The sequence below is a fragment of the Mastomys coucha genome, unplaced genomic scaffold, assembly GCF_008632895.1.
Source record: "Mastomys coucha isolate ucsf_1 unplaced genomic scaffold, UCSF_Mcou_1 pScaffold15, whole genome shotgun sequence".
Taxonomy (NCBI): Eukaryota; Metazoa; Chordata; class Mammalia; order Rodentia; family Muridae; genus Mastomys; species Mastomys coucha.
In genome coordinates, this window is record NW_022196897.1 from 106,397,862 (window position 1) to 106,408,937 (window position 11,076).

Genomic DNA, 11,076 nt, shown 5'->3' on the forward strand with positions numbered 1-11,076 from the left:
AAAAAAAAAAAGAAATCCGCCTGCCTCTGCCTCCCAAGTGCTGGGATTAAAGGCGTGTGCCACCACTGCCCTGCCCAAGTGTGTGATCTGTAACTCCTCTGTTTCCTATAGAATGATTCAATATTGGAGAGTAAAAGTGTAAATTCCAATGGGAAGCTCCTTGGCTTCAGAATCAATAGTCAAACTGCTTCTGGTTAGTTTGGGTGGGATACTGTTATTATTTTGTTTTTAATTTACAAGCTTTTTGATTAAGACTCATAAAATTGTAAATAATTTTAAAAAATAATGACTTAAAATTCTAAGGAACTGCCTCTTTCAGAATCACATTGCTACCAAATTCCCATCATGGCTTGTCTTCATCTGTTACTATCTCCAGTAAGCAAGCCCAGCAAGAGCAAAGACCTGAAGGGTTTTACAGTCATGTACTTGATCTGCAGGGTGGAGAACTGCAGAGGCCAGAATGAGGAAAGCAGCAAGAACAGTGTATTTTCAACCTGACACACGTTCACTGCAGGTCTCTCTTTAGTGCTGTTAGCAAAGGAACAGAGGATAGTTATATTCTGCCTGAAGGTTCCCAAGGAAAGAGAAGGAAGGTTCACACAGTTCCCATCTAAGAACACCTCTTTTCATTACTGTCCACTTACTGGGAGGAAAGGAAAACAGGGAAGACCCAAAAGACCAGAGGAAAACTAGAGAGGCAGGAAAAGATGAGAACAAAGATAATGAAAAACATTTTGTTTCAGCCATGATTCACTTTAAAAATTCCCTTTTAAAAGGGGGGAAGGAGATGACGGGGTCTTTTTTTTTTTTTTCATTTCCTAAACAGAAAAATTGATTTTAATTTTTAAAAAATTATCTTTTTGAAGACACTTTATTTGGGTATATTTCTTTGAAAAATTAAATCTGATATTTGAGATGTAGCTCAATGGTGTAGTGTTTACCTAACATTGTGTAAGGCCCCAGGTTTGATTCCAAGCACTAAAAAGAGAAAAAAAAAGTCTACCCTCTTACTGTTATCTCATGATTTGCTCATAAAAGAGAATACAATATAGAGTTGAGAAATACCTTGTTTCCTATTAAAATGGCCAAGCTGGCAAGTGACAATGGCTAGTTCCACATCCAATTTCATTGCTTCTCAAACCTAGTCCCAAAGCCCAAGAAAAGCTTCTTACCACTTGGACTTCGGAACAGGACAGATGCAGGTGGGTTGTCAGGGTCCTGGGAGGTTGCCTCCAGGTCATCACTGTCCGACCTTTCAGCTATAGCCTCCTCTCCATCTTCATGCTGCCAGTCCCTCTGCCTTGGCTCCTCAGTCTCCGCATCACTGCCTGCCTGGGCAGAATGCGAGGCTGCCTCTTCCAGACCATCAATGGGCAATGAAATGACCTGGGCACTCATCAGGGCTTCCATCTCTTCAAAGAAGGGGCAGGTATCGGGTGGATGACCACTCTTGACCTTCCTGTAGCTCTTCTGAAGGCCTTTGAACTTGGTCCGACACTGTTCCAGGGTCCGGAGGAAACCATACTCACGAAGCCTCTCAGCTACAGCCCCATACACTTGGCTGTTCCTGTGGCAGTTGCGAAGAGCTTCATAAAATTCAGTCTGACTGAGAATTGCAAGGAGTGTTCTAGTCTCTTTGTAACCCCAGTGCACACCCACCACCTTCTCATCATCAAAGACCCAGTGACCCTGTTCCACCCAGCCGATTCTCTCTCTCTTGGATGGTAATGGACTGGATCCTGTGCTGTGGCCTTTTGGGACATCCTTCTCCTTGGAGCTAAGCAGATCTGAGATACATGGCTCTCCTTGATCCAACCTGGACACCACATTGGGTTTAGGAAATGGAAATCCTGTTTGCAGGGAAACAAACCAAAGTATCATAGTTTGGACTGATCATACAAATAACAAAAAGCCTTGCCTCTTTCATTTAAGAGATTTTATCTTCCTTGTTTGAAATAGGGTCTCATATAGGCCAGACAAGTCTGAATGAGGCTATGTAGTGGAGGATAACCTTGAACTTCTGATCTTCCTGCCTCCACCTAAGAGCTGGGATTACAAGTGTGCAACACCTAGCAGAGTTTTATCCAGTGCTGGGGATCAAATGAGGCCTTGTGTACTCTGCATTCTACAAACTGAGCTATATTCACAGCTTCTATCTAAAAGATTATGAAGGAGAAACGCGGTGGTGCTGCACACCTTCAATCCCAGAACTTGGGAGGCAGGGGTAGGTGGGTCTCTGAGTTCGAGGCCATTCCTGTTCTCTTAAGAACACTATACACTTTTATTCACCTCTGTGCCTCCCTTCCTCCTGTTGGCACTCACCCATTCTTTGGGAAGCCTCCTTGCCAATGCCCTCAGGATGTGTTCTCTAGGACCTCATCTTGTGGCCACACTACCAAACCCCTACAGGACAACTGAGCAAGTCCTTAACACTTTTTTCAGACAGTTGAGTTCAGTACATACTCATAATTCACTGTGTGCTCTTAAATTATATTGTAAGCTCTTTGATAACAGGTACTTTAATAAAACTTTCATTGTGTATGCATGATGTGTGTGGGGGGTGCATGTGCTATAGTGCATGTGGAGGTTGAGGACAACTTCATGAACTTGCTTCTACTCAGGCTTGTACAGAAAGTACCATTATCAGCTGAGCCAGCTTGTTGGCTGACAGACACCTTTTCTTACCGCAGTGTTTGTACCCTGTAGCACATAGTAAGATTGATTCTGAGGTCCTTATATCAAGGTTGAGGTACTTCCAATGGATGACTAAAGACTAAATAATTAAAGATTATTAAACTAACCAAGAATGCTATCACTGGTCATATTGGATGATAAGATCAGAATTCAAAATAACCTCAGTAAGTTTTAAATAATAATAAACAAAATATAGTTCAATAGAACACAAAGAAGAAAAATAAGTTCTACAAAATGAGTGACTGGGTCCAAAGGCACTGAGGAAAGCTAAGAGTCATGGTGTTAGCAGGTGAACAAAGATCATTCTGTAGTCATATGCTGGGCTGTACTGCAGGAGGTTACAAATTTCTGAAGTAAAATTCTTATATCTTTATAACATCTTACAGGAATAATATAGATATAATTCCCTTCTCCACGATCAAGTGTTTAGAGAACTTCAAGGTTCCAAGGTAGAGAATAAGAACTTAGATCCAAAGAGTGGAGATAAAAGAGGGAAAGAAGAGCAACTAGAACAAAGGTGTCTTCAGTATAGGAAAGAGTGTGTCTAGAAAATAAGTTATCTCTCACCAGAAATAAAAATATTCCGATTGTAATAAGAAAGAGGCAGACTTATCAAAGGAAGAAATACAATATTTACTCTACCAGAGGGTTGAACTAGCTACCTTTCCAGGGTCCCAAAATATCACATTTGGCAGGTGCCATTATCTCTGAAACCCCTTTCCCACTCACTACTCCCAACCCTACTTCCCAGGGTAGAGGGCACTATCTCCCATGTGCATCTACTCCTCACCGCTCCTTTGAAAAGGTTTGAGATTCTCCTTTGGGTTCATCTGCTCCTGTAGTCTCAGGGGTGGGCTTCTTGCCCTCTCTTTCTTGGACACACCCTTGGGCTGGGGTTCCACTGACTCCTGCAGAACACTTAATAACTCCTGTGATGATTTCAGGGGTGTCATCTTCTGCCCCTTCACAGAGACTGTGACCTAGAAATAACCCCTCATTAATTGTCATGGTCATAACAAGGGGCATTCCCAGGGGAAGATTACTTAGTATCCCCAAAGAGACCATCCTCTTGAGGCCAGGCCAGAGTGGAGGGTGAGGAGGTTAGGACAGACAAGTGTTTACTCCATTATCATTGGCTTAGAGTGCCTGAAACTGCAGAAAGATCAAACAGAAACCCAAATAGCAGCTGGAAAAAAAACCTTTCCATTTTTTTCTCTTAAGAAACTGAAATGGGGGCTGGAGAGATGGCTCAGCGGGTAAGAGCACTGTCTGCTCTTCCAAAGGTCCTGAGTTCAAATCCTACAACCACATGGTGGCTCACAACCATCCATAATGAGATCTGATGCCCTCTTCTGAGGTGTCTGAAGACAGCTACAGTGTACTTACATATAATAAATAAGTAAATCTAACAAAAAAGAAAGAAAGAAACTGAAATGAAAGACTTACTGTAACAGAGTAGGCATCTCCAAGCAAGCCCTACCTGAAAAAGGAACCCTTCCAGACCAAAAGTATAAAAATCACCAAACCTCTTTACATCTGACTGAACTTCAACTGCCCCTCTATCCTTGCCTCTCCTCAGCCACACATTTCTGACTGAATTCCCCCTCCTCCTCACCGAATGTCCAGGTCTTCTAGGCTCTCTTTCTAAATCTTCCACCAGTGTCACCGCCTCCTCTCCATTTTCTGGACATTGCTTCTGTACCCAGTTCTGGATCTCCCCAGGTAGCACGGTGAGGAATTGCTCTAGCACCAACAATTCCACAATCTGCTCCTTGGTCCGCACCTCTGGCCTTAGCCACTGACAGCAAAGTTCCCAGAGTTGGCTGAAAGCCTCCCGGGGCCCAGCCACCTCCTGGTAATGGAATCGTCTGAAGCGCTGTCGTAAGCTTTCAGAGTGTGTGCCGTTTCCTCTCCGAGTGGGTTTGGCCATCCTTAACAGCAGAAAGCAGTTTCTCTCCTCAGTGTCTGGGTTCCAGGACTTAGTACACTATCTTTGCATGCCCTTGAAGAGACACCTGCAGATGAGTCTCTCTGTCAAAGGAGTTTTATCCTAGAGTAGAGGGAAATGGCATTATCAGAGGAGAGAGTATCTTTACATCTTTAAAATCTTGCTAGAGCCGGCCTGACTTTCCATATGCTCCAAGTGGCCTTCTGAGGCAGTACCTTTTCAGGACAGCAAATCGATGAGCAAGGAGAAAACGACCTTATAAAAATTGCATTTCTAGGCGATGTTTAGAGTATCCCCAGGAAGTTGCAGAGAACAGAAAAATCTGTCCGCTTCGCTCCCACCTCAGGTAAATCATCGTATTTAGCGCCCCAGATCAAAGTTGTTCAGTGAATTCGAACCGCACGGGACCGCCGGACCCTGGCAGACTCTAAAGGTAAGCCAACGTTTGGCTGAAGACAACCAAAAAGCCTCTGTCCGGCGAGTGCTGGCTAATCTCCCCTAGAAGCGCCGCTGTCCTTCCAGAAGCTCCTGGTGTCTGCCCCTCCTCTTGAACACCAAACTACGAATTTCCAACCCGAACCAAAGTCAAGGGCTGAACACTGGGTCTCTTGCTCGCGCCTCCCGAAGGAAGGAAGAACTCAGCAAGAGTTCCGGAGCGACAGATGGAAAAGGTCACGCACCGGGGGAGCTGACTTGGGCTTCTAGGTCGAGGTGGACTAGGGAGGAGTTACAGGAGTTGGTGAAGCGAGGAAGCCCGAGGGGCGGCAGGAGTGGGTCTCCTGAGAACGAGGCCGGTGCTGGCCAGTGCTGCGAGGCCGTGGGCTTCGGGCACAGCTGCCGAGTCCCGGCATTGTTTTTCTTCGCTCCGGCCGGGTCACTCTGGGAGACGTCCGCAGTCGGTCAAATGCCACAGACCCTGGCCGCGTCCTCTCTCGACCAGCTAATCAACTCACTCGCAGCCCTTTCCCCCGGGCAGCCTCACCCTCTAACAGCCCCAGCCCGGCTCTCAAGCCGGAAGTCCGAGCGGTACCCAGGACGCATGCGCGACGGCACCGGCGCCTTGTCGCGGCTCCGCGGCGGGAGCGAGCCGGTGGGCGCCTCGGCCGCGCGCACTTCCGGGACGCGGCGCGCGACTCTGGAGTCTCCTCGCCCGGTGGACTGCAGGCATTCAGGGCAAGAGAGTCAACTGGGTGGGAGTGGGCGCCCTTAGAGGCGCTGAAAGAGAAGGTGGTCGATCTAGGGACTCGCGGGCCGCCCCAGGAATGATTCACGAACTGCTTTTGGCCCTGAGTGGGTACCCAGGGTCCATTTTCACCTGGAACAAACGGAGTGGCCTGCAGGTATGGAGGGGGCCAGAGACGAGGAGCCGCCGCGAAGGGGCGGGACCCGGGGGACTCCGACTAGCCGGCGCCCGCGAGCGAGGAGAAACCGAGGACCAGCCCCTACGTAGCTCCCGTTATGGGGGCCCTGCGGTCCCGCGACTCCTACTAGGGAACCACTAGGAGTGGATAGACCCATACTTCTTTTCACTGCGTATAAATTCAGTTGTTAAACTGAATCCCTAACAGTGTAGCTGGAATTAGATGATACTTTGTTATTTGAGGGAAAAAAGAGGGGAGGGATAGGGCACGCCAGTATATTCACGCTTGCATTGATTCAAATTGAATTTTGATAGTAGTGGAAATATATACAAAGAGCTCAAGAAACGGTACTCAGTAACTTGTGTTGGATGGAAGAAATGAATTTGTAAGCATATGGTGTTTCCCTCCTTTCTTTGGAAATTTCTGTACCAGGTGAAGAACTTGAAAGAGGATTTCCTGTAATTAGAAAAGTATTAGAGGAATATACCGATTAGTTGTTTTCTCTTCCTCTCCCCCTCTCCTTCCTCTTCCCCTCCCTCTGTGAGAAGCCCAGATGAAGCATGATACTCAATGTTTTGCTGAAACTAAATTGACAGCACTGAGTTTAATAGACTGACTTGGAGCCAGGCGTAATGTTTGTGCCTGTAGTCCCAGCCTTTGGGAAGCTGAGGCAGGATTATTGTTGTGTTTCAAGTCCAGCCTGGGCTTCAATGTGGAACCCTCTCTCAAAAAAGAAAGAAAGAAAAGAAGGGAACAGGGGACAGAGAAGAATGACTACAAGTGTATCTAAGTGTGTTGTGTAAAATGCTATCAGTAACTTCAAGGTGGAGTTTACTTTTTCAAGGTAATTAAGCCTAAACTAGAATTTTTTAAAAGCTGGAGGATGTATGTATGTTGTATGAATGTGGGCATACATGTCACGGAGTGTATGAAGGGGTTAACTTTGTGGAGTCACTTCTCTCTTTCCACCTTTATGTAGGCTTCAGGGATTGAACTGAGGTCTTTAGGTTTGTGTAGCAAATGCCTGACCCTCTGAGCCATTTCACTGATCTTAAACCTAGAACTTTTCTAAAACTCTGCCAACAAGAAGTGTTCAGATTTGATAACTGTGTAGAAATGTCATCAGTAATATAAGGTATTGATGTATACACACAAATATATTGAATACTTAACTGTGATTAACACATGTCATTTATATATATTATCTAATTATCAAAGTTATCTCCACTTTTTACTTATGAAAACTAAGACATTGAGAGGTGCCATAACATAACTTGCCTAAGCTTTTAAGCAAAATATAATTTGAAGATACAAGCCAAGGGAGTCTCTGTCCCTGTCTCTATGTGTCTGTCTTCTCTCTCTTCTCCCCTCCCCTCCTCTGTGTAGGTCAGAGGACAACTTGTAAGAAATATCTACTATGTGAATCCCAGAACATCTTTCCAGCCTCTATTGTGTGAATTCTTTACTCCAGTTTACCTATTTTAAGAACAAACAATTACATCTGGATGACGAGTACTACCTTGTAATAGTGGAACAATACCTTGTTAATCAGAATTACCAATCCAGTAATAAGGAAAGTTAAAGCCAAGTAAAACCATGGACATTTTAAGGAAAGGAAATAGAAAAGAGAATGTAAAGCATTTTAAGCCTCAAAGAACCTTGACTGGTGACTAGCAGGCATTAGCTTTCTTTATGACTATCCCTCTTCTTACAGGTTTCCCAGGATTTTCCATTTCTTCATCCCAGTGAGACTAGTGTCCTGAATCGACTCTGCCGGCTTGGCACAGACTACATTCGATTCACTGAGTTCATTGAACAGTACACAGGCCATGTGCAGCAACAGGTGGGATTCTGTTTTCTGGATATGGGCTTCAACAGAGCAAGAGTGGTGTCAGGCTCTCAGTGAATTCACTGGTAAATTAGGAATTTCTGGAATACTCCCGAGTTTATGACTCACTGGAAATGCTCAAGGGAAGGCAAGATCTCTGATTGGATTTTCTTGGGTAACAACAAAAACTCTCTCCTTGTGTTCTTAAACAGATTTTGTATAATGAGAATTGCATGAGAATTCCTACTTCTCAAGTTCTAAAGAAAGTCCTAATGGTGCCTTTAAAAAAAAAAACAGTAACAACATTTTGTGTTAATGAGTGACAAATGAAGGCTCATTCCAGTTTTCTGTAATGCCAAGAGAGCAGAATAAAATTGGCTGGTTGTAAACAATCTGGTCCCATGTCCATTCTTTGAACATTTCTCTTTAGGAGCTTCAGGATCATTCTGGTAATTTTTGTAGCATCTTCTAGCTGACTATCTTGTGTTACCCAGATCTCTACCTCCATCATAGCCTCTAGTTAACTGTTAATTATTACTTCTTCATATAAAACTATATGAAAAGTTTTATATGAATAAATAATAAAGACTACAACTGGGCAGTGGTGGCACACGCCTTTAATCCCAGCGCTTGGGAGGCAGAGGCAAGTAGATTTCTGAGTTCGAAGCCAGCCTGGTCTACAGAGTAGTTCCAGAACAGCCAGGGATACACAGAGAAACCCTGTCTCAAAAAACAAAACAACAACAAAAAAAACTGATTGGTTCACAGCAGTATCTATACTTTGGTCTGTCATAGCTCCCCATCTAGAGACTAGAGGAGGGGTGTGTGTGTATGTGTGTGTGTGGTATTCTGGAAAAAGTCTTGTCACACAACAAACACTGGGAACCAAATCCTACAACAAAACCTTTCGCTTAACCATACTATGGCCACAGAGAGGTCATGTCAGTGCTTCTTTACTGAGGCCCCTCGCATACACTTTATTTTCAGTCATTTTTCCTCTTTCTCTTGCCAAAATAGTGCTTTGATATGGAATTATTTATTAAAAAAATGTAAGTACTACTAGTAAAAGACAGTGTCTTCTTGGGTTTCTGGTTCTGAGCTGAGAAGTTGCCCTTTTCTTTGCTTATTTGCAGGATCACCATCCATCCCAGCAGGGCCAAGGTGGACTGCATGGGATCTACCTCAGAGCCTTCTGCACAGGGCTGGATTCAGTTTTGCAGCCTTATCGCCAAGCACTGCTTGATTTGGAACAAGAGGTGAGAAGGAGGTAATACAGAAAACAGCATCCTTAGGGGATAGCAGATTAGAGCATGTTCTTGACTTGGAAGTGACCTTTGGTAAGGTCAGCTAGTTACAAGTGAGCTATTTCCTGTGTGGCTAGAGAATACAGTTTTCAAAGTGGCTCCAGAGTAGACTTGTCATCTGAAAAGTAACTCTGTCATCTATTAGATCTGCAGAGCTTAAAGCAAACACTGAGCTCATTGTCACATTCTCTCCTAGTTTAAATAGTGCAAATTAATTCAAGTTGTGTAGGATTCTGATAAGTGTGCTTTTATTGCAGTTCCTGGCTGACCCACATCTCTCCATATCACATGTCAATTACTCCTTAGATCAGGTAGGTATGCCTTGGAATGCTAAAATGCTTTGGAGTCTGTTGCTGTTAATCCCAGACAAATAATCCCAATTTGTGGCACTATATTAAAAACTTTTTATCCTAAGGTCAGAGTCCAATAAATATATTTTCTCAATTTGATTAACTGTGCTTTAAGAGTGTGATGTATGTGGCATCTGCCTGTCATCCTAGTACTCAGGAGGAGAGGGCTAACCTAGTCTACAAGCTTTCTTCAGTGGGTTCTAGGCCAGCTTTAAAAAAAAAAAAAACTGAATGACAAAAAGAGTTCCATGTTTAATTAACCCTTAATGTGATGTGAATATTGTCCTGTTGACATGGATAGTAGCAGGGACACAAGACTCAAAGTACAAAGTGTTGCGATGTCAGATTGACTTAGGATGCTCAACTTGACTATTCTGTGGTATTGCATCTGGAAACAAAAGTGTTACCCCCTCCCCATTTTTGTTTTTGCTTTTTTGTTTGTTTGGAGTTTGTTTGTTGAGACAGGGTTTCTCTGTGTAGCCTTGGCTGTCCTAGAACACTCTGTAGACCAGGCTGGCCTCAAATTCACTAAGAGCCACTTACCTCTGCCTCCCAAGAGCTAGGGTTAATGTGTACTTTTAATCTTGAGTTGATCTTTTTTAATCCTATATTTAATTCATACCTTGAGTTTTCTCTGCTTTGCAGTTCCAGCTCCTTTTTCCCTCTGTGATGGTTGTAGTGGAGCAAATTAAAAACCAAAAGGTGAGAACTTTGTTATGATAAACTTCAAAGAAAATCTAATAATTAATGCTGCTGTACAGTCTTTTTTGGAAGACACTGCTTTTAATGTTTTTTTATTTATTTGTGTAGCATTATCTCTTTGCAGTTCATATAAAATGTCAGACATGCAAATATAAGACATTATGCTTTCTTTAAACACCTTGTGATTGATAAAGTAGAGTATGTAGCTCTACCTAAGAATGTTGCTGAGGTTAGAGAAAATACTTTGGATGTTTGGTGGTGAAAGCAGGTTGTACTAAGGGTTTGGAACCACTGCTTTTTTTCTTAACTTTTATTGCATTATGATGAGAAAAGTTACATGATTTCAATTTATCTGAATTTGTTAACATTTAAAAACATATTTTAATTAAATAGAATTAAATCACATTCCTGTTTCCCTTTTGTACCCAAACTCCTCTCAGAGACCCCCCTTCAATACCTACAATATCTTTTTTGTCATATTCTTTAAAATTTATAAAATATTATAATAATAAAAATGAGTACTATAAGTTGTTTGATATAAAACAACAATCAATTTAACACTCTTATGTAGATGCTTGTCTATAGCAATACTGAAAATACATAACATTTTTCTCAATATAAATTTTAAATAACTCCAAACATATTAACTGTATATTTCAAAGTAATACATCACTATTAGTATTTTCTTAAATGAACATAAATATATAAAGTCTTTTGTTTGTTTGTTTGTTTGTTTGTTTTGTATTTAGTAGAGTTTAAAATCTTGGCTCTTACCGTGGTACAAGCCCAAAATAAGAACAATTTTTAGACGTTGAATTTCTTTGTAATAAGGCTGTACTTCAATGGCCCTCACATCACCAAAGGATTTTACCTCCATCATAGCTAAGCT

The 11,076-nt window shown here is 42.7% G+C and overlaps 2 protein-coding genes across 4 annotated transcripts in view; one reads left to right on the forward strand and one right to left on the reverse strand.

Moving 5' to 3' along the window:
- Positions 1 to 5,434, reverse strand: part of Zscan29 (zinc finger and SCAN domain containing 29) — an 11,423-nt gene extending 5,989 nt beyond the window's left edge. Inside the window, exons 1-4 of one of the 2 annotated variants that reach the window (XM_031371640.1) lie at positions 5,323 to 5,434; positions 4,310 to 4,744; positions 3,485 to 3,674; positions 1,173 to 1,850 (exon numbers count right to left, since the gene is read on the reverse strand). In XM_031371640.1, the coding sequence (XP_031227500.1) occupies positions 1,173 to 1,850; positions 3,485 to 3,674; positions 4,310 to 4,624 (1,183 nt within the window). In that variant the 5' untranslated portion in view covers positions 4,625 to 4,744; positions 5,323 to 5,434. Of the gene's footprint in view, positions 1 to 1,172; positions 1,851 to 3,484; positions 3,675 to 4,309; positions 4,745 to 4,857 lie in introns of both variants that reach the window. The other variant, XM_031371639.1, reaches the window with a different exon arrangement.
- Positions 5,435 to 5,686: 252 nt separating this feature from the next.
- Positions 5,687 to 11,076, forward strand: part of Tubgcp4 (tubulin gamma complex associated protein 4) — a 31,119-nt gene continuing 25,729 nt past the window's right edge. For both annotated transcript variants that reach the window (XM_031371641.1, XM_031371642.1), the window contains exons 1-5: positions 5,687 to 5,982; positions 7,718 to 7,846; positions 8,965 to 9,087; positions 9,393 to 9,446; positions 10,131 to 10,187. In XM_031371641.1, the coding sequence (XP_031227501.1) occupies positions 5,905 to 5,982; positions 7,718 to 7,846; positions 8,965 to 9,087; positions 9,393 to 9,446; positions 10,131 to 10,187 (441 nt within the window). In that variant the 5' untranslated portion in view covers positions 5,687 to 5,904. The remainder of the gene's footprint in view (positions 5,983 to 7,717; positions 7,847 to 8,964; positions 9,088 to 9,392; positions 9,447 to 10,130; positions 10,188 to 11,076) is intronic.